General features: G+C 34.3%; 2 protein-coding genes across 3 annotated transcripts; one reads left to right on the top strand and one right to left on the bottom strand.

Annotated features, from left to right (window-relative positions):
• Positions 1-6,938: 6,938 nt before the first annotated feature.
• LOC110701301 (amino acid permease 4-like) lies at positions 6,939-10,619 on the top strand. The gene is made up of 7 exons (XM_021878931.1): positions 6,939-7,069; positions 8,149-8,263; positions 8,519-8,752; positions 8,905-8,998; positions 9,092-9,306; positions 9,398-9,537; positions 9,632-10,619. Exons 1-7 carry the CDS (start codon positions 7,064-7,066, stop codon positions 10,286-10,288), a joined length of 1,461 nt encoding a protein of 486 aa, XP_021734623.1. The 5' UTR covers positions 6,939-7,063; the 3' UTR covers positions 10,289-10,619.
• Positions 10,620-12,598: 1,979 nt separating this feature from the next.
• LOC110701300 (auxilin-related protein 2-like) lies at positions 12,599-25,098 on the bottom strand. Of its 2 annotated transcripts, none has more exons than XM_021878930.1 (8): positions 24,108-25,098; positions 20,796-22,395; positions 20,582-20,696; positions 20,374-20,471; positions 17,306-17,371; positions 15,527-15,616; positions 14,042-14,218; positions 12,599-13,264 (listed from the first exon to the last, which is right to left on the bottom strand). In XM_021878930.1, exons 1-8 carry the CDS (start codon positions 24,770-24,772, stop codon positions 13,226-13,228), a joined length of 2,850 nt encoding a protein of 949 aa, XP_021734622.1. In that variant the 5' UTR covers positions 24,773-25,098; the 3' UTR covers positions 12,599-13,225. The 2 variants fall into 2 exon arrangements, with proteins under 2 accessions (XP_021734622.1, XP_021734621.1); XM_021878929.1 differs by having other exon boundaries at positions 20,582-20,714; positions 24,108-25,090.
• Positions 25,099-26,443: the final 1,345 nt, after the last annotated feature.

Raw genomic sequence — 26,443 nt, 5'->3', positions numbered from 1 at the left:
AAGCCTACCACTAGCATCTATGACAACATATAATGAACATATATGGTTCCAAACGTTATTATATGATCCCCCAGATGTATTTCCTAAATTCTCAAGACTTTGCGACATCGGGCCCCGAAACTTCCAAAATTTCTTAAAAAGCGTGGACATTAGCTTTTAATTTTGAAAATTTTCAACTTTTTTTCGCTTGAAAATAAAAATCGCCGAAATATTTACTATAGTTCCTAATACCCTTCGAGAGTCCAATTGGGTGGATATAATCTTCCAATTTAACTTTAAACGACCTATTTACCGGTTTATAACTTGCACCGATTTCATTAACTCAAGCCTACCACGAACATTTATGACAACAAATAATGATCATATATGGGTCCGAATGACATTAAATGACCCTAATATGTATCCCCTAGAATTTCAAGACTTTTCGACACTAGGCCCCGAATCCTCCAAAATTTCTCAAAAAGCATGGATATTAGCCTTTAATTTTAAAATTTTTGACTTTTTTCGCTTGGAAATAAAAATTTCCGAAATGTTTACCATGGTCCCTAATACCATCCGAGAGTCCCATTGGGTGGGTGAAACCATCCAATTTTCCTTTAAACGACCAATTTACCGGTTTACAACTTACACCGATTTCATTAACTCAAGCCTACCAAGAACATTTATGACAACAAATAATTATCATATATGGTTCCAAACAGCATTATGTGACCCCGAGATGTATCCCCTAAAATTTCAATACTTTTCGACACCGGGTTCCGAAACCTCCCAAAATTTCTCAAAAAGCGTGGATATTAGTCTTTAATTTTGGAATTTTTTGATTTTTTTTTCGCCCGGAAATGAAAATTGCCGAAATGTTTACCATGGTTCCTAAAACCCTACAGGAGTCCAATTGGGTTGGTGGAACCATCCTATTTGCCTTTAAACGGCCAATTTAATTACCGGTTTACAACTTGCACGGATTTCATTAACTCAAGCCTACTACGAACATTTACGATAACATATAATGATCATATATGGTTCAAAATGGCATTATATGGCCCCGAGATGTATCTCCTAAAATATTAATACTTTTCTACACTAGGCCCCGAAACCTCCAAAATTTCTCAAAAAGCGTGGATATTAGCCTTTAATTTTGAAATTTTTTGATTTTTTTCGCCCAGAGATAAAAATTGCCGAAATGTTTATCATGGTCCCTTATTCCCTCCGGGAGTCCAATTGTATGGGTGGAACCATCCAATTTGCCTTTAAACAACCAATTTACCGGTTTACAACTTGCATCGGTTTTATTAATTCAAGCCTACCACGAACATTTATGACAACAAATAATGATCATATATGATTCAAAACGGCATTATATGACCCCGAGATGTATCCCACAGGATTTCAATACTTTTCGACACCGGGCCCCGAAACCTCCAAAATTACTCAAAAAGCGTGGATATTAGCCTTCAATATTAGAAATTTTTGACTTTTTTTCTCCCGGAATTGAAAATTGCCGAAATGTTTACCATGGTCCCTTATACCCTCCGGGAGTCCAATTGGGTGTGTGGAACCATTCAATTTGCTTTTAAATGACCAATTTACCGGTTTACAATTTGCACCTATTTACCGGTTTACAACGACCAACCTAATTAACTTGCACCGAACCCGACTTGAACCGAAATTGACCCAAACCCTTTTTAACCCGTCAAAACTTGAATTTAACCCGACTTGTTACTAAACTGACCTGAATTCAACCCGACCCGTTCCTAACCTGACCCGAATTTAACCGAACCTGAAATCAGATCAACCCGACTTGTTATTGACGTGACCCAAATTCAACCCGACTTGTTATTGACCTGACCCAAATTTTACCATACCTATTACTTACCCAACCCAAAAATTCAACACGATCTGTTACTAACCCGACTCGTAATTAACAAGACTTGTTATTGACCCGTCCTAAATTTAACCCAAATTGTTCCTTACCCGATTTCAAATCACCTAAAATGCAATTTAGACCACCTTATTATTATTGATCAAAGTATTTTGTCTTGGGAGACCAAGTCGGTCCAGGCAAGCAAAAGAAAGGAGCATCATCCTCAAATTTAAGAGTTAAATATAATATATATTTGTTGTATGGTCAAAGAAGATAATTATCTTCCTAAATTATATACTATAGTTCCCTAGTATATTGCATATATATTATAGTCAAAGGAAATAATTAGCTTGATAATTTAAAAATGATAATTATCTATTTATAGTTAGTTGAACCAGAATATGACCTGACTTGGAAATGACCCGACCTGATTGTAACCTGTAAATTATTGACTTTAACATAACCGACTTGAATCCGAAAATGACCCGACTTGAAAATGACCCAACCTGATTATAACCCGCAAATTATTGACTTGAACCAAACCTGACTTGAACCCGAGAATGATCCGACTTGAAAATGACCCGACTTGATTATAATCCGCAATTTATTGACTTAAAACGAACCCGAATAAAACCCAAGAATGACTCGACCTGATTCTAACCCGTAAATTATTGACTTGAACCGAACCCGAGAATTACCCTAACCCGTTTTAACCCGTGAAAACCCGATTAATTGTTCACCCGACCCCAATGTAACCCTACCTGTTATTAACCCGACCTAAATCCGACCCAAACCCGATAAGAAGTATAACCCGACTCAAACATGACCCATCCCAAACCCGACCCGCATAGGTTATGGAATTAATTTGAATTGACCCGACCCGAGTTGACCCGACCCACTCTTACCCGACCCAAACCCAACCCGTGTACCCCAATTGACAGCTCTAGTTATATATACTAGATTACCTAAAGGTCATTTGGTTTGGCTCTGGTTATATTTGTATTTCTAATCAAATCTAATCAAAGTTCTATTGTCAATCTTCAAAAAATAAGCAATTGATAATTCTATTTCAAATTAACCTATTTAGTCGGGGCAGTTTAGGGAAGGTGATTTGGATTCGGTCCAAATCAGGTTATCTAAGTTCGAGTTTGAATTACACATTGGTCTAGCCAATTGAACTGTACGAGCTTTCCGAAGCTCTACAAATAATGGTATATCAAATAATTTTTCTACAAATAAATGATAGGTAAGACAAATTCACTTGTTGGCCATATATGTAATTGTAAAGCTCAATCAACAAAATTAGCAAGTTTTTCTGTTTTGGTTACTAAAAATGAATATCTCAAAATTAATGGATCATTCATTGTTGGATATTGGAGACAAAAATTGGTTATAACATAAGCAATATAGCGTATATAATTTGTTATACTTGGTATTTGTCACTTAGACTAGCATATATAGGATTGTATATAAATAGTATTAGTAATTAGTAATAGTAATAGATCCTATAATTGAACATCACTATGATCAAATGAAGACAAAATTATGATGTAAATGTAGAAATAAATTTGTAAGCTAAAAGTATAATTTATTTTCACGTGCTCAAATAATTTAGATTTAGAAATCTTTATCATGACCTAATTTAAAGTTGACTTTCTATTAATAAATTTCCCCCACTAACTATTTTAAGAAGGAAGAGGTGAAGTGGTTATCATTGACTTTAAAATCTTTTCAAGAATAAAGAGTATGTAATTGTTGCGCACTCTGGATAGTTATATCATAAATTATAGCGATTCATGAGACCTTTAGAAGTTAAATAATATTAGGAAAAAATTATTTTCTTATAAATTTTATAACATACTTTATGTTTATTTATTGGAGTTAAAAATAATTTATTGTTAGATTTAGTTTATAATACAACGTATGCGATATCATATGACTATGAGTTACGTTATGTTTAATAGGGTAAAACTTACCTCTTGATTCTACTAATGCATGCATATATATTGACAGAAATGTCGAAGACATATATTTAGTTCTAAATTCAGATTCATTTTTTATACTACAATTAATATTTTATGAGAAATAAATTATTCAGTTCAATTTTTTTTAAAAAAGTTATTTTTCTAAAACATGACATTAAAAAATGTTTATATCTATGTTTTTATATTAAAAAACGTTCCTAAAAATGTTTATATGCCTATGACACCCTTGCCATGCTATCTTCCAACTATGAGCATATTCTAATGAAAAATGTCTATGATGAGATTTGAACTCACAACCACAAAAATTTGCATCAGAAACCTTACCATCATCTATTGATTAATCGTGTTTTTATACTCAACTCATAAATATATACTTTATATATGGATTAGAGATCTAGATCTAAACATTTAATGACTGTAATTTTTTTAAAAAACCAATTCCATTATCTGCTAATGATGCTCATCGATGAGGTAATGCATACAAGAAAAATTAAATATTGTTATAAACTAATTTTAGTTGTTTTATTATTTTGATAATAACTATGTTTTTGTTTTCATTATATTTTAAATTATATATATGAAGGACATTGCATGTTTATATAATTAGTCAATGGTTGTTCCATTAATAATTAATTCAAAGGTTTAATAAAAAACCATTATAAAGAAATAAGGGTATGTTTTCTCCGGCTTAATTTCAGTTCAGTTCAGCTCAGCTCCAATCAGTTTAGTTCCTAATTTCCTTCTCTCATAAACCATTCAGTTTGGTTTAGTTCAGTAAATCACGGCCCGAAATAATGAATAAATAAATAATAAAGCATGAACCTATCTATTTAATTATATGTGTTCAAAGTAACAACCCGATGCATCATCCAGGCCAAACACTAGTTACGTTATTAAATAGTGGATCCATGTGTGACGAAATAGAGCTTTGATTTGAAAGATTATGAAATTGAACTTTCCCTTTGATTATTAGATCGATAATACTTATGTTCCTAAATATATGTCTTGTCACCAACTTATCTTCAACTTATCTTGTTCAATAATACATAATCGTCATGTAATACATCAAACATCAATAAGTCATTGACAAATGTAATTATACATATTTATAGAGAATACCAATGCAAGAACAACAGACTCTTGATATGTGTAAATTAACCTTCAACGACAAATACTTAGCACAAGAAAAACTACTTAATTAATTATTTAAGTTACAATCTATAGGACAAACATGTTCTAAAACTTTCTATTAACATGTATTAATTCTATATCGTTAACATTTTTTAAAGATTTGATGTCACTTTTAATGATCATGAAAATCTACAGAGTTATACAATGTTCCAACTAAACTACTTCGTAGTTAGATTTCGCTTATCTTCTAAACATACCTATACAATTGTACTTATTACGTACCAACTAAGATAGTCAATAGTCGCTCTTATTCTTAAACTAATATGAGTGGATGGTACTCAAGCCGACTAAGAGAGATAGACCCACCCACCAACATTACAAGGAGGAGAAAGGTCACACACCCCTCAAAATTAAACAACCCACTATCAATGGCAGAACGTTAAGTTTATTTTCCAAAATGATGATAGTCCAACAAGTGTCTTGTCATAATAGCCTTTCTAATAAATCCCTACATACTTATTATATTAGCATAGTAATTATGTATAATTAATAAATGGATTAATAGTTTAGACCACTTAATTTAATCCTATGGTAATAGTATTAGTGGGTCATAATCAATAGAAAGATCCATTCAAAGTTCAAAGATACCAAAGGCACTAATATATTGATAAGTGCTTTTTAATAGTTGTCATAACCTATCAATCCCAAAGTCTTTGGCAACAAAGTTGTTAGCTAGAATCAGATCCTATTTGTATTAACAAATTGCTCTCTTTTATGCAATTCAATGGCTATATTATATATTCATGCCCCTTTTTTTTCATCTGCAAAATTCCTTTCTATTTCTGACCTTTCTTTGTGCTATTAGTTCCCTGGACACAACTAGCTTCTCCTTTTCCTTCTGTACAAGCCCAATAAACATTTGTTGTACAATCTTCATACTCTTTAGTCCAAGAAACACCTCAAAATCTTTACAAGCTACGTCATGTCAGTGTCATCAGCCGATATTTGGAAATTCTAAAAATGACTCGATATACATGTCTCAAGTGTGACCTAGAAAACAGTACAATTGTATGTTACCTACCCTCGAATTGGGGATGGATCGAGAAATATCAGTTTGATGGTAATAAAGTCAATATAATTTCGACAATAATTAATAACTTTGATAAGAATACACTTCTTGTTGTCCTCGAAAAAAAAGAATACACTTCTTGTAATAAATGTATCGTACCTTTGTACACCGTATCTACTGATTAGGGTATTTAATTAAAAAGTTATTCAAAAGTTTTCCACGTGGGAGTATAGTTCTTGTCAAGTGGATCAAGAGAGTGTTCACATGAAAGATCGATCCAGATAATATTGGTAAGGATGTTTACGTTCCATAAGCTTCGTTCTAATATGGACGATCTTTATAGATCAGTCTGTATAATAACTCATTCACAATCGTATCTCTCTAAATTAAGAATCATACATAGTCAGTTATGCTAGAATACAAATTTACAAATTACGGAGTACATAATTATTAAACCTTAAATTTCAATCCTAACCCAACCTTGTACTTTATAGCATAAAGGATTGCCAAAAACAATGATATCATATATGGCCAAACATTAGTACAATAAAGCAAGACAATAATGAAACATGTAGACATTATTCAACCATCTTAATGGGCATAATTCTCAAACAAAGGCATATTTGTCACAAAAATCAATTAAAATGTAAAGATACTAATCAACTCAAATAAATTAAATACAATGGTGTAAGGCAGCATTTATTCTCTTACAATAAGGATGGAGGAGAAGCATTCCACGTGAGATTACTAGACAAAAGGGATCATATAGTAGTACTATATTTTATATTGTTGTAATAATTTAAATTTAATATTATTAATATTTTAATAATGTTTTTGTTACATTTATACTCCTTTTGGACCCTATATAAACAACGTAAATCATACACAATATAGTGCAGCAATTGCCCCTCTAAACCCATCTTCACTACATACTCACTTACTCACTCTCTATTTTGTATATATTTATTTTAAGAAATCCTCAATTTTTGAGGAAAGGAGAGAAAGAAAATTCATATAATGACGGTAAGAAATTTATTATAAACATGTATTTCATTTCATTCATAACATAATTATATCTTTTTTAGTTTTACTAGTATGTGTTATGTGTTGATTTAATAAAAGGGAATTTTTTGTTTAAAAAAAATAAAAAAAAGGAAGGAATATTTTTCTTTTTATTTGGAGGAAATAAAGTTATTCAACATTTTTCTAAGTTAATATTTAGGTTTAATTTATGATAAATATGGTTGTTATAATTTTCTAACAAGACATGACTTACTATCTTTTCTAAAAATTGTTGACTAGTATGTATAATCTACATGATGAATATGACATGCATGATAAATTGGTTTATCTTCACGAATAAAGTTTGATCACATGAAATAATTGTGAGAGAAGACTTCTTATGTATGGTTGTTAAAAGCAAAATTCAGAATAATTACATTCTTTGTATTAAGTAGTGAGTAGTTAGAACAAATTCCGAAGTCAATAACAAGTGATACCGTTTTTCATGGTCCCAAATTCTTAACAATCACATTATAATAAAAAGAAGAAAAAAATGAACCCTAATAAAAGATCATCGTCTTTATGATCGTGGTAGTGGTGAAGGGCATAAACTTCGGAATTTTAAAAATGGGTAATTTAGTAAATTCAGTCACCTAACGCCTTTTTTTTGGTGGGGGTGTTTGAACTTTGAAGGGTCAAATAGAGCAATATGAATGAGATTCCTAGCTCTTTCTTGTACTTGAGCAAATCTGAACAACTTATATATATACCCCTTTACCACTTACTCTTTTTGTTCATACAAGTGTTCAACCTTAATAAGTTCCTTATACTATTAGGTTTCCTAGTGTCACATTTTAGGTTTAGGCTTTATGTAAAGTTGCCTAAATATTCTCTTGCAATCCTATAAATTCAGCTTATATAATTCATTTTATATAACCTACCAACCAAAAAAGTGTCATATAATTTTCAAGTTCACCTAGCTAGCTAATTGTTAGCTCAGCTCATCAACAATTACACATTTATTCAACTAAACATTGAATTTTATTTTATTTTCTCATTGACATTATTTCCTTTGCCTTATTTTTTGCTCTTGATTCAAGATGGGTGATGGTGCTGCCAAAATAAACAACCACCATGTCTACGACGTCTCCATAGACGTGCTAGGCCAAAAACCGTCTACATGTTTCGATGATGATGGCCGTCTCAAAAGAACAGGTACATGTCTATATAATACACTACTACAATATCGTGTTAATTATAAACTAACTCTTTATTTCACCTCAAGTATTCGTACCAAAAATTAAACTTTCGAACCTAAATATATCTTTTAAATTTAACACTTAGCTTAAATGAAGGTAACAATCAATTATGTATTAATCTCTAGAATTTTCCCTAGGAAAAAGCTCATCATTTTCATGCACTAAACATAATCTTGATTCTTAACCATTTTTAATTTTTTGTTTTTGTTAGGGACTGTTTGGACCGCTAGTGCACATATTATAACAGCAGTGATAGGTTCAGGGGTGCTCTCCTTAGCATGGGCTATAGCTCAGCTTGGCTGGATCGCCGGTCCGGCCGTGATGTTCTTGTTCTCCTTTGTTATCTACTACACTTCCACTCTTCTAGCCGATTGCTACCGTTCTGGTGACCCAATTTCGGGCAAGAGAAACTATACTTACATGGATGCTGTTAGATCTAACCTTGGTAAATATATTTAACTTTCATATGCAATAGTAAAATCATATATACTACCTCCGTTATTTTTTTAATATTTCTCTGTTGCACATAATAATTAACGGGTCAGAATTAAAATTTATACATACTAACACATGGTTTATCTATGTTTTTTTTTGTAGGAGGTGCACAGGTGAAGTTATGTGGACTAATTCAGTATGTGAACCTTTTCGGCGTTGCAATAGGATACACCATAGCAGCATCTATCAGTATGATGTGAGTTATTATGCATATTTTCATCTTGTACAATATAAAAGTTTGAGACAAGTTAAGTCTGTATACATGAGTACTAATGATTTTATTTGACAGGGCGATAAAACGATCAAACTGCTTCCATGACAGTGGAGGGAAGAACCCATGTCACATGTCGAGCAACCCTTATATGATAGCTTTTGGAATTGCAGAAATCATATTCTCTCAGATTCCTGACTTTGATCAAATTTGGTGGCTCTCAATAGTCGCGGCTGTTATGTCTTTTACTTACTCTGCCATTGGACTTGCTCTAGGAATTGTTCAAGTAGCAGGTTCATATTCCTTACAAAATCTACATTTTAAGCATTTTGGTTAAATTTTTTTGTACAAATTTAACATGTTTTGGTTTATTTTTGGGTGCAGCTAACAAGAGTTTCAAGGGTAGTTTCACTGGAATAAGTGTAGGAACAGTGACCGAAACACAGAAGATATGGAGGAGCTTCCAAGCTCTTGGTGATATCGCCTTTGCTTATTCTTTCTCAATCATTCTTATTGAGATCCAGGTACTAATTTGTGAAAATACTTGACTGTTAACTTGCTAAGGTAGTTAAATTAGTTAAGTTGGTTATTTACGCGATTTTCTGTTGAATTGATCAGGACACTGTGAGATCACCACCAGCAGAATCCAAGACAATGAAGAAAGCCTCATTCATAAGTATCGCGGTAACAACATTATTCTACATGCTCTGTGGATGTATGGGCTATGCCGCGTTTGGTGATCTTGCACCAGGAAATCTCCTTACTGGTTTCGGATTCTACAACCCCTTTTGGCTCCTAGACATCGCGAATGCAGCCATAGTAATCCACTTAGTAGGAGCATACCAAGTCTACTGTCAACCCCTCTTTGCATTCATTGAAAAATGGGCATTCCAAAGATGGCCTGACAGTGATTTCATCACCAAAGATATCAAAATTAGAATTCCGGGTTTAAGGTCTTATTACAGTCTAAACCTCTTTAGGTTGGTGTGGAGAAGTGTATTTGTGGTGTTAACCACGCTTATTTCAATGCTTCTTCCTTTCTTCAACGACATTGTAGGACTACTTGGAGCACTCGGGTTTTGGCCTTTAACCGTGTACTTCCCTATTGAGATGTACATTGCTCAAAAGAAGTTGCCAAAGTGGAGTACTAAATGGGTGTGTCTTCAAATGTTGAGCTTGGCTTGTCTAGTGATCTCGATTGCTGCTGCAGGTGGATCAATTGCCGGTGTTGCCTCTGATCTTAAGGTGTATCGTCCATTCAAAACTAGCTATTGATGCACGCGATAGATTCATTGGATCGACATAGGAGTGTAGTCGAAAGGAATTAAATTTCAATGTCCATGGAGAGTCATATATGTTGTTCATGGGTGGTACAGATGTGTTTTTATTTTTATTTCATTGTTAAGTTAATTAAGTCCTTTGTTTTTCTTTAATCACTTAATGTTGTAACAAAGTTTGCTAGTGTTCCTAAGAAATGAAGGAACCCTAGCTTGTTATGTGTAATTAGTGTTGTACCTTGTAATTAAAGAATTGAGTATCCACTCTATTCTTTTGTCAAATTAATTAGCATTGAATTTCCTTGAATATAATCCTCTTATCTAGTGTATGATGTGCTAATATAATAATCCATGGTGCAAAGTTTAATTTGATTGTGCAAAACATAGTTGTTTAAATTTTAGTTTATATAGATGTTCCTTCTACATATAATTTTGAACAAATTATATATACATTTAACCAATTAATGATGTAATTTAGCCAATTAATAATGAAAAAATACGAGGTTTTGTCGCCCATATATAACTCCATGTGTACAAATTATGATTCAGTATTGTGGGATTTACACTAATCTAAATGTACAAATAAGAATTTTTGAAAAAGAGTTATCTAGACAAGCGCAAAATGTATCTATCATTAGTTATGAGTCTTATGACATCAATTGATATGACTGACAAAAAACATTTGAATAGACATACCTTAGTCATCTATGGATAAACTAGTTGATACAGTTAAATGGATTGATTACTCACAAAATTAATTGGTCGTGGACACAATACAAATTAAACATGAGTAAAATAGCTTTTAGCCTAAACATAATCCAATTCAAATTGACCTAAATCAAAGTAATATATACCTAATGTTGGCTATTTTCTACCTCTATAGAAAATAATCAACTTGAGTACGTAATTTTTATTTATTTTTGGGTTGTATTGTACTAAAATTTATTAATTTATGTTTGTATTAGATATTAGGAATATACATAATATCATCCAAATAGCAAATAGTTTATCTATTCTATGATAATAAGGTTTCCCCAAAAAAAAAAAAAATGATAATTCGAATTTGAAAGAAGAAAGAATAATCACTCAACACCCAATAAAATTTAAAAATATTCTTCTATCTTCTATAGTTCCACTTCATTTACACGCTTTTTGGGTACTCCAAAAGCAAGGTATAGGATTATTAACATCTCGAAATTCCCACTTTAATTTACACAAATACAAAGTAATTACAATATTTTACACACAATTTTGTAATTAAATACTATTGTTAAGCCCTAATATTGTATTTAGCTAATTACAATATTTTACACACAATTTTGTAATTAAATACTATTGTTAAGCCCTAATATTGTATTTAGCTAATAACAATGTTTGTCTACTCTCTTCTTTTAGGTTGTATATAAACCTTGTGAATACAGAAATACAAACCAAGGAAAAATCAATTCATGACAATTATGTACTAGTTATTGTTATGAGTAACTTTCAAAGCTCTTCAATTTGAATTCCTTATGCCTTCAAAGTATCAAATTTCATAGGAAAACGCAAAGTATCAATTTCCATTTTAACATATGATCCTTCACTCTATACACTCACAATGTTATGTCAAAATCAATTTTTTCGAGTGGAAAAATCTCAAAGATACGAAAATTAGTAATAATGTATAAAAGGACAAAGGACTTAACTAGATGTCCTTTGCAATTCTCCTATCAACTGTCTTTAAAACTGATTCCCTTTAACAACAAACAAGTACAAGACCTAATTTTATGATGCATGGAATGAATGCAAAATTGCACACCATCAAATGTGCCCTTTTTCTACTGTATCATATAAAAAGAGTGAAATTCCTTAAAGAGTAACCAATAGTTTTGGAATCTAAATTGAGTGATTACAGAAGTTTACAATCATTATAAACAATATATTATACCATTCCACTGTTTTACTTTTATCTACATCCATCTATTGTGCTTTCATTTCTATAAGCTTTTCAGCGTTTTAAAAGCCATATATACCGGGAACTAACAACTTGCCAATTTTATTTCCAATTTTATTAGCAAATTGAGAAACGTATGTTATATATTCTAAATTCGACTTTCTTTTCAATGGTATCATAACCACTTTCGTAACGTGGTTTTCACTTAAGAAATTGTGGAAAGCGCAACAAGTTACCTTTAAATTATGCATAATCAAGTAAGAAAGTTAAATTAAGCATTTGACATATGCTTCATCATTCGGGTTTTTTTAATTCAAAGATCAATGCATTACAATCAACAATAGAATCATCTCCATAAAAATATGACGCGGCTTATACAAAATGATCTCCAATAAAATTATGTTACAATGATTGGGACAAAACTCATCCCTTACAAGATTTCGATTATCACATATCATCTCATACAAAAGTTTTTTTACCATCTTGTCTCATAAAAAATCATCATCATCAATCATCATACTATCAAAATTCACAATTCTAAACAATCATGAATTGGCATTATCAGTTTTTGAGTAATTACGTATCATCATACATTGAATACTTCATCAACAGATTAGACTATTATGAAACAAAAAGGAGCAAAAAGAATGGATACAATGCAAACGCAGCATCTCAAAACGATGACATTTGCTAATGAATAATATGACAACGATCACATGGGCAGATCACCCAAACAAATGCTATTCTATACCATCTTAGAAAAACTTCAGAACGTGTTCCAACTGTACGATCATCACTTAACAACAAACTCAGGGAGCTGCAGGGCATTGACCATTTTCAAGCATCTCATCGACCACAGAACGAAAACCCAGCTGACCAAACAGCAACTCCGTGCATTTTGACGCAGGAATCATTTTCCAGAATAGCTCAAAACTTGCATAAAGAGTGAAAATATGCAAAGCAAGACACCCTTAATATTCAGAAGGGTGAAACCTCTAATGCTCAAAATAACTCCTCCGAATTGAATTTGTTCCAAGCTTCCTATTTTCATATCATAAACAAGAACTCAGATCACTATAGCATGATCGAAGGAGTAATGAATTACTCCCCTCCAAGCGTCAGTTTAAAAATTCGTTTTAGTGTTTTAGGTTTCACATGCAAACGTTTAATAACTTTTCCAAGTTTACCCTCCTAGTAACCCCTGAAATGTGCATTGTTTCTTTCAACAAAAGCAACTTTGGTCACTTTAGTCCCAAATGCATTCCATACTGAACTCCAAGATTACACTCATTACAAATCAAGAAGAGTATTCAACAGTGTTTAAAAAATGTGGCAAGATAAAATAAAGAATTAAATTATCCCAAGCCAATATTAGGCATGATCCAAATTCACTTCTCAAAAACCCCTATTTTGTTAGAAATTCGTATTTTCCCTTACACAGCATTGCGATGAATGGTGGCCAAGAACCCCCCACCCCCAAACAAAGAAAAAAATCCTCCTTAAAAATTGCAGAATGAAGAGCCTCCGTTGGAGCTATTCTCTGATCTTTTGTTCAGTTGGAGCTCCATTATGATTATTGCTCATTTGAGTAATTTAAAAAAAAAAAATCTTGGGTGTACCAAGAAGTGCGTGATGTAAATTGCAAATGGGAGAAACTCCCTAAGGCATATGACTTTCCTGACTACTACAGAATCATTTCACCATTGAGAAGAAACTTCTCATTCTAAAATTATTTAAAGCTGGGGAAATTAACAAACTTCAATATATTGTCAATCCAATGTCTAAATTTTTTTTAAGGGGGGAAGAAAAATCAGATACCTTTAACAGATCAAACACCTTCTCAGCAACAAATTTCTGCTGTAGAGTGGCACCCTTCTGTTGCACTTTATCAGGATGAATACACAAAGTTGCCTTTCTATAAGCTTTCTTAACTGCCGCGCCAGTAATCAAATCAGTCAAGGAAACAGGTTGCCAGCCACATTCAGGCCAGAGAACCTATTCAAAATTAAGAAAACAGACGGCAATCAGCAGCTATGGTAAAATTCATCAAGCAAATAAAGGCCCAACTATACAAATATGAACACATATACAATTCCCAGACCATATTACATATTTACATTGTCATAACCGCCATCCCCAAATGTTGTGACAAACATAAGGGGTAAAAAAGCATATCCAACCAGTTTAACTCTTGGCTTCTTGAGCTAACACAAGGATGAAGAAATAAAGAAATAGCACAACTGCAAAATTAGTAAGGAAAATAAGGTAGAAGAGATCATCACAATCACCAATTAAAACCAACAGGCTAAAAATGAGCGCAGAAACATGGGGTGTCTACACAATTCCAGAAACAGAAAGTTCTGTGCGCACGACTTTTACTCTCAGAACTACTCTTAACTATAATTTACAATGATCAGGCATTTTGCCTCTTCCATTGGGATAAAATTTAGATCATATTTTCTACGATAAATATTTCTCTTGATGCAATTTTTTTAAAAAGCATAAGCCTATGAATCTCACAAGTAAATACATGAAGTGGTAACATTTTACAAATGAGGCACTACGGATCAGAAAAGTGAAGGTTTATACTCACCTCTATCCTATTTTAATTGCCGCAAACCAACTTGGCACACATTTCAAGAAAAATAACAATAAGAGAGGAAAATGGGCGTAAAATTTTACCTGGGGAGAAAAGGTTAAGTATAAAAAAGTACCAAAAATGTTAATGTTGCAATTAAATTATGACAGAATAAAATAGAAAATGTGGCAATTAATTTAGCATGGAGTAAATCATTTCTATAGAGCGGGGTAACCTGAAACAAATACTTTAATTTAGAAAATCCTTAAGACCAATATATACAATAATACCGCCATGGATCCATAAAATAGAATTAAGTATGAGATTATATCAGCTTGTAAATGATATTAATACCAACAATAAAGCAGTACTGTGTAACAAAAGTACAAATTTTTACATGTATATAAACAATATAGAAAACGAGTTGAAAATTAATATGATCAAGTAGGTAGTAGTCTACAGCCATAGGACTACACACTATATAGAGCTAACAAATCAAGCCCACAAAACAAAAGAGGAGACACATCACACCTAACAGAATTTAACACATCCACACACCAACATAAATGAAGAGGAAAACTGGAGAGAGAGAAATGAATACACGAAGCTTTTTAAAATTAACAAAAAAAGAGCTCCACATTAAAAAATAAACATAATTTTTTTTTTCATTAGTCTAGAGCATTTTTAGTTGACAAAATAATAAAATCATAAGAATTTATACGCACATATTGCATTGTTGACAGGAGAGCACGCAAATTCCCCTCTTTCCCTGCTGCCCAGCGTCGAATCTCAACATCAAGTGTTTCAGAAATCCTCTGCAAACATGTCAAACAAAACCATTCATTCAAATTAATCATTAAGATACAAATCAAGTGATTACACTTCACTTCAGCTACATAGTACACTTATTTTTTTTAATAATAAAAAAATATTATTTAATCAGAAAAGGGTAAAACAGAAGGAGAAAACTTCAAGTTAGAGCTTTTATACTTGGCTTAAACAAAAACACTAGACAAACAACAGATGTATTGATAATTCTTTACGAAGAAAAGTGACTATCTTTAGTGGCTATCCTCATGGAGCACCTTTAAAGCAACTAGTTTTAGAATTCTGAACTTTAATACTATCAATAGCTCAAAAATTCTTGCAGGGAAGAAACCTCAGAAATTTCAATGAAGATTAATCACTTAAAAGCACTCTGCATCAGAATATCAAATAATGAGTAGAGGCCCATTTAGATTCAAGTCCGTGTTTTGGCTCCAACTATTGACCAGCAAATTGGAGAAAGTCCAATCCCCAATTCCCCCCGTGAACCCATATACTTTTTGCTTCATAAATGATGCTCATAAGCTGTCATAGCAACATGTCTTCTGAATTAGGAGGCTTTCCGATGGATTGGAGGCATGGAGGAACTTAGTCACAAAAACCCAAGTGTGGTAAGGTTGAATTGGCAAAGAAAGAAAGTCCTATAGTGTACATGGACTCAAGTAGGTATACAGGGTTTGTTTTGGAAATTCGGCAGCACAGAAATGTATCAAGTTTATGGTACAAGTGGCGGAAAAGTAGCAATTTGACATGAATGCACGATCATATATGGTATGGTTAAGAACTTAAGATAGATGACCTACCTAATCTCCAAAGAGCTTTTTATGTTTTGCATCTTTAAATGGAGCTTTGATGCTTCTTATTTTCCCTTTTAATTGACTAATTACCCCGCAAGGAGGTTATGACAAAAGGATGACATGATGCCCGCACTTGATGACAACAGAGTAACAAATAAAGTTTGTGTTGTAACAGTAAAGGCCCATACTTCTCTACTGAGCCATACTTAGATATAAAGCTCCAAAATATGCCCTTTTAGCTCTATAGCCCAGATGAAGAGGACACCCATTATGACATTTAGAAAAGCAAAATTAGGCAAGCAAGTAGAAGCAACAGTTTGTGAGAGTGACTACATCGCTTCACTTGAAAATAATCTCTGTCCCGGATCCCAGACGAGACATTTTAAACGAAAGCCTCAACCCAATTTGGCCAAGGATACCCATGGTTTAATTAAAAAACAATTTCCAAAAAATGGTTGGTGAATAATATAGTTTGCTAGGAGGGGAACAATACTCCTACTAAAGCATGACAGATGGCTTTGCAGTTTGCAACGAGATGATTTCAAGGACAAAATGAGGATATAAATACTTTAGATGAGAAGAAAATGCAAGGGTTGTGAAGAGGGTATATTAACACATTGTGAACTAGTGTTAGGTATGCTCTGTCAACCATCAGAGTTCATTTAGTTTCAGATAAATTCTCAGATAACTTTGTCCAAAAAAATTAACTGGTATGAAGAAAGGACAGGCTGGAAAGCCAAATTACATAATCTTGTGAGACATGTACAAAGGACAAACTCAAAAAGAGAGTACATATCTGTCTACGTTGAACGTATGCTAATCCCCAAAAACTTAGAATAATATAAAAGAACAAGAACACCTAAAAAGAGCAGTTCAACTTACATTACGCTCAGCTTGTTCCCTTTGAACCTCAAGATCTCTGGCATTTTTCTCAGCCAATGCTTTTGCCTGAAATACAAACATCACCAGTTAAATACATATATATATATAAAGTAAAAAGGATGATCACAAGTGACCACATTAAAAGGCATGCCAGCCAAATTTTTAGCAAAGATACAAAAGAATCCAATATTCAAGCATCTCCACGAACAATATGCTAGGAACTGGGAGCAGAACAGAGCATACACAATCACACACAGAATATTAGGGAGCTCAATTGATATGATGTATTGATCAGAGTAAATAACCAATACAACTCTCCTTCTTTCGAGAGGAAGGATTCTCTCCAACAAACTTCACTCTAAACAATATTCAGCATAATTCTCCTATCACAGTAATCCTATATATAATCAGTTACTAGCATCTTCTACAGCTTAGAGGAATAACAAACTTATTTCTCAAATTTACCACATCACCCCAAACCCACATAATAAATTCATAACAGAATTCCAGCTCAGCATCGAGTAGCTGGAGGATTCCTTTTGGGCCTTCTTCGAGCATATGTGATTAAGGGACTAGTCTGACCTCTTGCACAATATGTAACTCAACATAGTTCCTCATCCTACTCTGATAGAGGAGCCAACATTTTGCTCCCTCAGATGATTTCCTCTAATAGGTGCTATTTTTAAATAGAAGAGTTGTTAACCTATTCAGATAGAAAGGGTTGCATAAATTACTATCATGCCCTTAAGTTTATTATGTACCTAAAATCCACAAAATCAGATCAAAGGTCCGACAACAATGGCAATTATTTGCTCCAGCTACATAGCATCCTTTAAAAGAAAATTGCTAAATTCCAGATGGGAAGAAGCATTACCCTTGCTATTCTACTGGCTATAATCATTCCATTAACACACCAGAAAACTAATACAAATCATCCTTTGTCCTCCGTCCCATGACACAAGTACACTTTTGGCCATCTGAGTGAAGGCTAACTCATCCCAAACAAAGATAAGCCAAAGTGCTAAGAGGAAATCCGTGACTAACCAGCCAGCAAAGAGATGATCAACCACCTACCCCTCTTATAAGCATAAGCTACGCCAGCTGGCTAAACTGTAATTCCTTCGCTTATGTATATCCTCCACAGGGATCATGTCTTTAACCATTGCCAATCAAAATAAACATGCTTTAGAGAAACTTTCACCACAAACATGACAGCTAACCTTCCTTGCATTACTACAGCTTTTCATGATAAGTCTCAAATATAATCACCTTATTTATATATTTCCTAATTATGCTCCATAAAATTAACATCCAGAGATACAATGTAATACATGAACCTGATCAAGCACAGATGTTTAAAAGATATTAATCTTTCAGGCAGCAAATTAAAATTCAGCAACTCATTTCAATGCTTATCATTCAGAAATCATTCCACTCATCACATTAGTCTTCCTATAAATTTAATCATTGACATCCACTCCTTAGGACTTGGGGGAAAAGCCACACCTTCATGACTACACACACCTACACCCACATACATTACAACACAACGTTGGTGGATTGTGGACCATCATTTACAGGCAAATGGGGTAATCTTTATATTGCTATAACTTCTAGTAAGGAATAATATATACTCCCTCCGTCCTTTTATTAAGAGCCTATTTAGGTTTTTTCAAATAAATTAAGAAAGTTGTAGATTCTTAAAACTAATAATTGGATGTACAAGAATGCATGTGAGGATACCAAATGATAGAGAGAAAGAAAAATTGGTTGAGAATTATTTATGAGAGGGAGAGAGAAAGTATTGGAAATTTATGTAAAAAGTACAAAAAAGAACAAGGAAAAAGATGACAAATCATCAACAAGAGAATAATATTGTCAGAAAGTACAACCTTTAAATAGAGATAGGCTCTTAATTTTGGTTACCTTGAAATGGAATACAGGCTCTTAATAAAAGGACGGAGGAAGTATGTTTTAGTAAACCAGCAAACCTAACACTCTTGCTACAGTCATGATTATAAATGAAATGTAATGTTAGGGAAACATAGGAATAAATTCTAAACAATCAACCTATACTCATCTCGAGCCTTGTCCATTTTGGTTTTGCTCTAATGTATGCTCCAACCTTTATATGGCAATTTTTTTTTTTTTTTATAACTTTTTTCACTAATGTCAAAGCCCACAGTCACCAACCAACCTTTTTTTTCTTCACCTCTTAAACCATTAACAAAAAGAGTCCAAAAGGATATACTTCCTCCATTTTCTTTTACTTGCAACACTTCACTAAAAAGGAAATGTCACAATACTTGCAACACACTATAAAAGGAAAGTTACTTTAGGGAAAAACTATACTATTTTCCTTATTTAAAGCACATGGCCCACTAAATTACACTCCTAACAACCACTCATCCCATTTTAAAGTGTATTATATCATGTGAACCCCACATTTCTTAAATACCGTGAAAAAGTGTGTGTTGCATCTAAACGAAAACGGAGGAAGTAATTGATTTCACAAAAAAAAAAAAAAAAAAAAAAAGGAAACTGATGCTTTCTTTGTTCTCTTCACTAGAATGTAAGGTATAGCACGTGAATCTTCTTATCCTTTTCAATTTGCGAGGCAATTCCACAAGACAATGGCTTCTAAATCTAGCAGCAATTCAACCAAAGAGTCTGTCCAAGAAAAGGATTTTCCCAAACGCATCTTACCAGTTCAATTGAAATTTCAGCTTTATACTCACATGGAGCGCTTCTTTTAACTATACTACACTACTCCCCCCACCACCCACCCACCCATCCACTCCTCCAAAATTAGAGATATAAAAATAATAATTAAAAAAAAAAGAGCGGGAGAGCGCTGAATTATCACATTCCACCATCGATGAAACAGAAATTGACTTCAAGTTCTCCATTATTTATGTAGAATCTCCCTGAACGTATATATCACACCATCATATAATGTAGTCAACGGTGTCATCAAAAATTTAGCTTCCTAAGAGATATGCACTAATAATCGATCACATCAACAAGGAGGATGAAAATAACAGAATGTATAACAAAAAGGCACATACAGCACGCTCTTGGGTCCTGTGGTGGCGATCCATTCGGGCTCTCCGCCTATCTTCGGTTTCACCATCAACTTCTTGAAAGTCGCCAGATGATGGGGGGCCTTTTGCAGGAAACAAAGACGAGAGAATCTATAAGTATCTTTGACCAGAGTAAAAGCTAGGAAGAAAATGCAGTGCTAATTGAGGAAATCAAGCATTTACATTTCATTACCTCCAAAAATTGAACTTAAATCATCAACAATATTTGTTGATGAAGATGCTTTTCTCATGTTAGAGGAGGAGTTAACAGACGCTCTGGTTGTTTCAGGTGTAGGTTTAGCCTGGAACTGTGTTTCAAATGGATCCTGGAAATAATATTAAAAGTGTACACAATAAGAAATGCCAATTGAAAGTCAAAATAAAGCCTAGTATAAATTTTAACATACCGATGAAGCAGCCCTGGGCCTTGGTGCACTGCTTGCTCCGCCCATGCTAAAGAAAGATTCAAGGTCATTTTCATTCTTCGATTGGTTTGCCCTTGCCGCACTGGCAGCTCTCTCACGTTCTTTCTCTTTTGCTTCCCTCTCACGTGCTTCTTTCTCCCTGGCTTCAGCTTTTGCCTTTTCCCTTGCATCTGCAGCAGCCTTTTCAGCTCTTTCTTTAGCCCCAGCAGCTGCCCTCTCTCGTGCTTCAGCTTGTGCTCTCTGAACTGCGACCTTTTCAGCACGTTCTCGAGCTTCAGCTTGTGCCCTCTGAACAGCAACCCTTTCAGCCCTGGTACGGGCTTCAACAGCTGCTCTTTCACGTGCCTCTTTGGCAGCCCTTTCCACAGCTTGCCTGCCAAATTCCCTTTCCTTATCAATTCTCCTTTTTTCTCTCTCTTTCTCCTCCCATTCCTTCTCAATTCGCCGCCTCTCCTCTTCCTCCATACGTCTTCTTTCTTCGTCTTCCCTTTCCTTTTGTTGCCGCTCACGCTCTTGTCGTTCTTGATGTTCCCTAAATTCTCTTTCTGGAGTATCATACATAGGATTCTCCTCTTTTTCTACTTGCACGGATTCTCTGTTTTTAGAGACCTTTGAACTTTCCCTTTCCCTTACCCCCCTTGCGTGCCTAAATTTAGCTTCGGCCCTATCCATTGCCTCCTTCATGGCTGCAGCAGATGCCGCAGCAACTGAATTTGAGTCAAAATCTTCACCAGACCGAACATCTGAGCTTGCATGAGTTGCATCTACATCACTAGCATTTCTTCCCATAGCAAAATCCTCAAGTTCATCCATAGGAGATGCAAAAGATCCACTTGCACCAGAAGGAGCTGATTTTGGACTCTGAAAATTAGGCACAGAACCAGGGAAAGATGGATAATCATTAGCTTTCTTGTGTACATTTGAAGCAGGAAAGGAACCAAACTCTCCTCTAGAAAAGCGTGCCGGTCTTGGGGGTGGAGGTCTTGAAGGAGGTGGTGCAGCTGTAGGGTGTGTAAAAAGAGGAACTTCTGATACAGAGAGCCAAATATCATCAGATGGTCCCATGTTCTCCTCAGAATTAGGAGAGGCATGTCCATGGGAGCTGGACTCCCTAAAACTAGCATTGCTATGAGCAGGAGAAGAAGCATTTGGTGCAGTCCTACTATTTTCAGCTGGCACATAAGGCATCTCAAAGACACTTGGTTCTGGAAAATCCTCCACCGACACCTTTTTCTCATAACCTCTTTCAGGACTTCTTACAGATGATTTCTGGTTTGTATCTCCAGTGACTGAACTTTGTTGTCCAGGAACTCTGGCTCGGAATGCCTCCTTTTCTTCCCCATTGATCTCTGCTGAAAATGCAGGTACAGCCTTGCCAAAGCCACCAAGGGGGTCTATATCATCAAATGCTGCCCCGCTAGAATTTTCAGCAGTTTTTTTGCCAGCGTTAAGATTACCCATCTCATCCAAAGGATCGGTAAAAATCCCAGAGGAGGAAGATACAGGAGGAGAAGTTGATTCTAGGACAACAAAAGGATCATCTACTACACTTGAGGTTTTCTTAGTAGTATCCGATGACATCCTATAAAGACAGCAAATAGGTACCACATAAATTCTATTAATATAATCTCGAAAATAAACTTGAACAAAAGATAGATGCAGCACAAGAGTCGGATAGAAAAAGAGGAAAAGAAAAGGAGAACAAAAATAAATACTCGTCACACATCTAAAATGATGTCAAAGAAATAACTTGCTACATTGTCTATTAGTTCTGAAAGTATTATCCTTAACCAAAGTTGTATTACAGCCATACCAAACCAAACAAAAGCCACAATAAAGACAAGAATTTACTGCACGAAACAAATATAGACAACAACCTTTAAAATCCCGAAAATCTGTGCCACACGATCAATCAATCATAGCCTTAATCCCATACCTGGGGTCGGCTACACGATAATTTTGAAATAAAAACAAGATACGTAGACACTGAATAAGAGTTCTTAATAATCTACAAATATGATCCAGAACTTGATAATAAAGATCCCCTTGGTGGCTTCTTTGGCACTGTAAGTTTGTTTACAAAGTTCAAAAACAAAAAAGGTCAGGTCAGAAACAAAAAAGGTCAGGTCAGAAACACACAAACCCACAGAACTGAGCAGTTAACCAAACGATCAAACCTAAAAGTAGTTCCCGACCCTTTTTGCTTACCTTTTAGGTTTCTTTACTCAACTTCCCTCCCTCCTCTCCAAAAGGATTCAATTCCACTCTGCATTTTCTTCTTCATTTAACTTTTCTTCACTTTCTCCTTAATCTTACTCTTATACATAATTTTCCTCCAGATGTTTTCTTTTCTGTACTGTCTTCTTTCTTCTTATCCCCAGTTTTCCATACAGCCTAAAGAAACTAAAAGCATCCAAAAGTGTGAAAAAAAAATAACCAGAACCATACGTTTTCAGCGAATCAATGATCATAATTATTATTAGAAGAAACTGGAACCAAAAGAGGATAAAGATAGACTTGCAATTCTCAGTGTATCTCTACTTCACAAAAATGACGACTTTTTTTCTAACCAAGAGGTCCATGAGATTCTATATCAGCAAACCATCATCACTCCAAATTGTCAAGTGTCAAGCTTCAGATTTACGATAAAAAAAAAAAAAAAAAAAGGAGCGCGTGCCACAAAAATGAACCAAAATATCTACGAAAGGGAATGCTCAATTCATCTCACTGCTTTCAACCTCTTGACCTCCTCTAATCCACCACTCCCATTAAAACTCTTGTCACAATCAACCACATTTGTAGCCAGATAACCAAGTGTACACTAATTCCATATAATTCTTCATCCATCCTTTTTCTTTCCCATACCTTTCAAGCCAGATACTCCCTCTGATCCAAAACATCAATCGTTTTATCCATTTCTTAGTGTTGGCATTAGTACTGTAAAGTGATATTTATAAAACATTGAAACTATAAAGTGACCTATAACTCTATAAGGCTATAACACTATGTTGATATCGTCAAGGGACATCAAATGTGGTAACATAATGAATCATTTTTGGACCAAATGGACTAACATCACCTATATATGACTAACAAGTATCTAAAAGTTCGGCAATACAAGCTCAAAACTACTACGCAGGAAACTAACAATAACAATGTTCATCTACTAACATACATCATTACCAACCAAATTCAAAGTTATGCATCAGCTTGCTCGAATAGCTCCAAATCAATCACGAATTCACAATAAACAAACAAACAAAAAAACAAATAAGCAAAAAGTCAGCATTATACCTGCTCGTTGAAGATGCACTCCCACCACCAAAACCTGGCAACAAATCATCAAAACCAGCATAACCCTTATCAGCCCCCTTCGAATCCGACCCAACCGACCTCGACGATAGCGGTTCCTTCTTCCCCAACCCCCCTAAAAGATCATCAAAGGCATCACCCTTCTTTGTAGAAACAGAAGCAGAAGAAGCCGAAGCAAAGATATTCTCAAACTTAGCCGAGCTCGAATCCTCATCATCGTAAACCGGCTTATCGAAAACGGGCAAAGAAGAGAACTTCGACGCTGTTTCACCACCTCCACCGCCGCCGCCGCCAAAAATCGAATCCAAATTCACCGAATTAGCATTATTAGTAGACTTTGACGAATTGCTTTTAATCCCCCCGGTAGCAAAAACATCATCTAAAATCCCAAAATCATCAGATGAGGTATTTTTCCGATTAGGGCGAAAAAGGGTATCATGATCATCAAACAAAGAAGACGAGGAATTCTTCGAATTGGAGGGATACGACGCCGTTTTTGACCCTCCGATCTCGAAATTAAAAGCAGAATTTGCAGAAGAAGAAGATGAAGAAGAATTAATGCCGGATTTAGCACCCGCCATTGGAGCAGCTTTACCTTGAGGTTTGAACCCATAATCGCTTGATAACAATCCCTGAAAATCATTCATTTCTTCTTTCCTCTCGATCTATCTTCAACTCACCACGATCTGAGGAGAGAGAATGACAGGTGAGGGGAAAATTGGGGAAAAAGTTAGGGTTAGGGAAAAGGGAAAATGGGGTTGAAGAAGATGATCATGGAAAATAATTTTGGGGAAAATTAAAAATTTCCCAGAAATTGGTTATTAGTAGTAGATCTAATCTAATGGAGTTTGAAGGAAGAAATAATGGAGGAATGTAAAAGGAAAAGAAAGAAAAGAAAAAGGTGAGAAAAAAAAAAAAAAAAAAATTGAAGTAGGAAGAAGTAGTAATCTAGTGGGAAAATTTATATTTTGGGAGGAGAGAGAAAATAAGGAAAATTGTATTCATGTATTGTGTACACGACGAGGAGGATCACTAGGATGGCTTGGGGTAAGAACATAGAAGATGGTGAAACTACCATATTTTCTCCATTTTTACCTAAAATAAAAAATAAAGTGTTTGTGTTTGTGAAAATAAGACAAATAACGAAATTACCTTTAGAAAAGTGTCAAAGGAGTTGTGGTTTGGAAGTCGATTGTTTCAATAAATAGTGTTGGTTTCAATTTAGATCTTTTATTTTGAAATAATGATTACGGAGAGCCCTTTCTACTACAAGAGGGAGGCTTGAGGGTGAAAATTAAACCCCCGTCACTCGAGGAGGGGATAATGGAGGGACTAACCATTCATCCACTTCTTGATTTTCAACTGGGTCTGTCCTGAAACTACTTTATATTCTCTAAAAGTATTCTAAAGATGAATCATTTGAGTCCCTCCCTCTCATCTTGTCTCTAATATACATACTTCTTTTAATGTGAGAATCTCGTCTAACGAATAATTAATATACTATTGCATCTTACATTAGTGCATATGTATCTTACATTCATACATACGGAGTAATAAGTAACCAACCATATAAGAACTTAAGAAGTATCATAATGCTTCATAATACTTCAGGTGACACGATGAAAGTGTTGATAGAACACAGGCACATTTTTCCCATTTGCTGGATAAGCATATTTAACTTACATACTTCTTCCTTTTTATTATGGTTTAATTATTTACTAACAATCACTTAAAGAAAATCATTAAGAGAAGATAAACAGACCACTTAATCAAAATGAACTACACATATAATGCTCTTACCTGCATTTAGATTTTTTTGATAAATTGGTCCATTTGCCAACTTTAATTGCTTCCTTAAGGTGTGTTCATAAGGTTATATTGCAAGTGCGAAAATTAAAAAGTATAGGAATTAGGTACAATCCCTTTTTTGATGAATTTCTTGTTGGCCTTCAATTTACAAGGTTAAACCAACATAATTCTCTACAAATTATGGAGTATTATGTTTTAAATATATTATATTCCGATTATAAAGTAGTTGTCTATTCTAACTCATTTTCCTAAAATATTTAAAAATCAAGGTTGACCTAGTGGTTGAAGGTCATCTTTCCACCCTTATCTTGGGGTTCGATCCTCGCCTCAAGAAAGTGGGATGCCTAATTTCCCCTCTGTTTGCAAGGGAATTTTTCTTACCTGAAAAAAAAAAAAAAAAAAAAAAAAAAAAAAAAAAAAAAAAAAAAACCTTGTCTATTCTAACCAATGCATTTTAGAAGGCTTGGGGTGTGGACTGTGCCAATGTGATCAAGCATCATTATCAAAAA

The sequence above is a fragment of the Chenopodium quinoa genome, unplaced genomic scaffold, assembly GCF_001683475.1.
Source record: "Chenopodium quinoa cultivar QQ74 unplaced genomic scaffold, ASM168347v1, whole genome shotgun sequence".
Lineage (NCBI taxonomy): Eukaryota > Viridiplantae > Streptophyta > Magnoliopsida > Caryophyllales > Amaranthaceae > Chenopodium > Chenopodium quinoa.
This window is presented reverse-complemented; position numbering and strand designations above follow the sequence as displayed.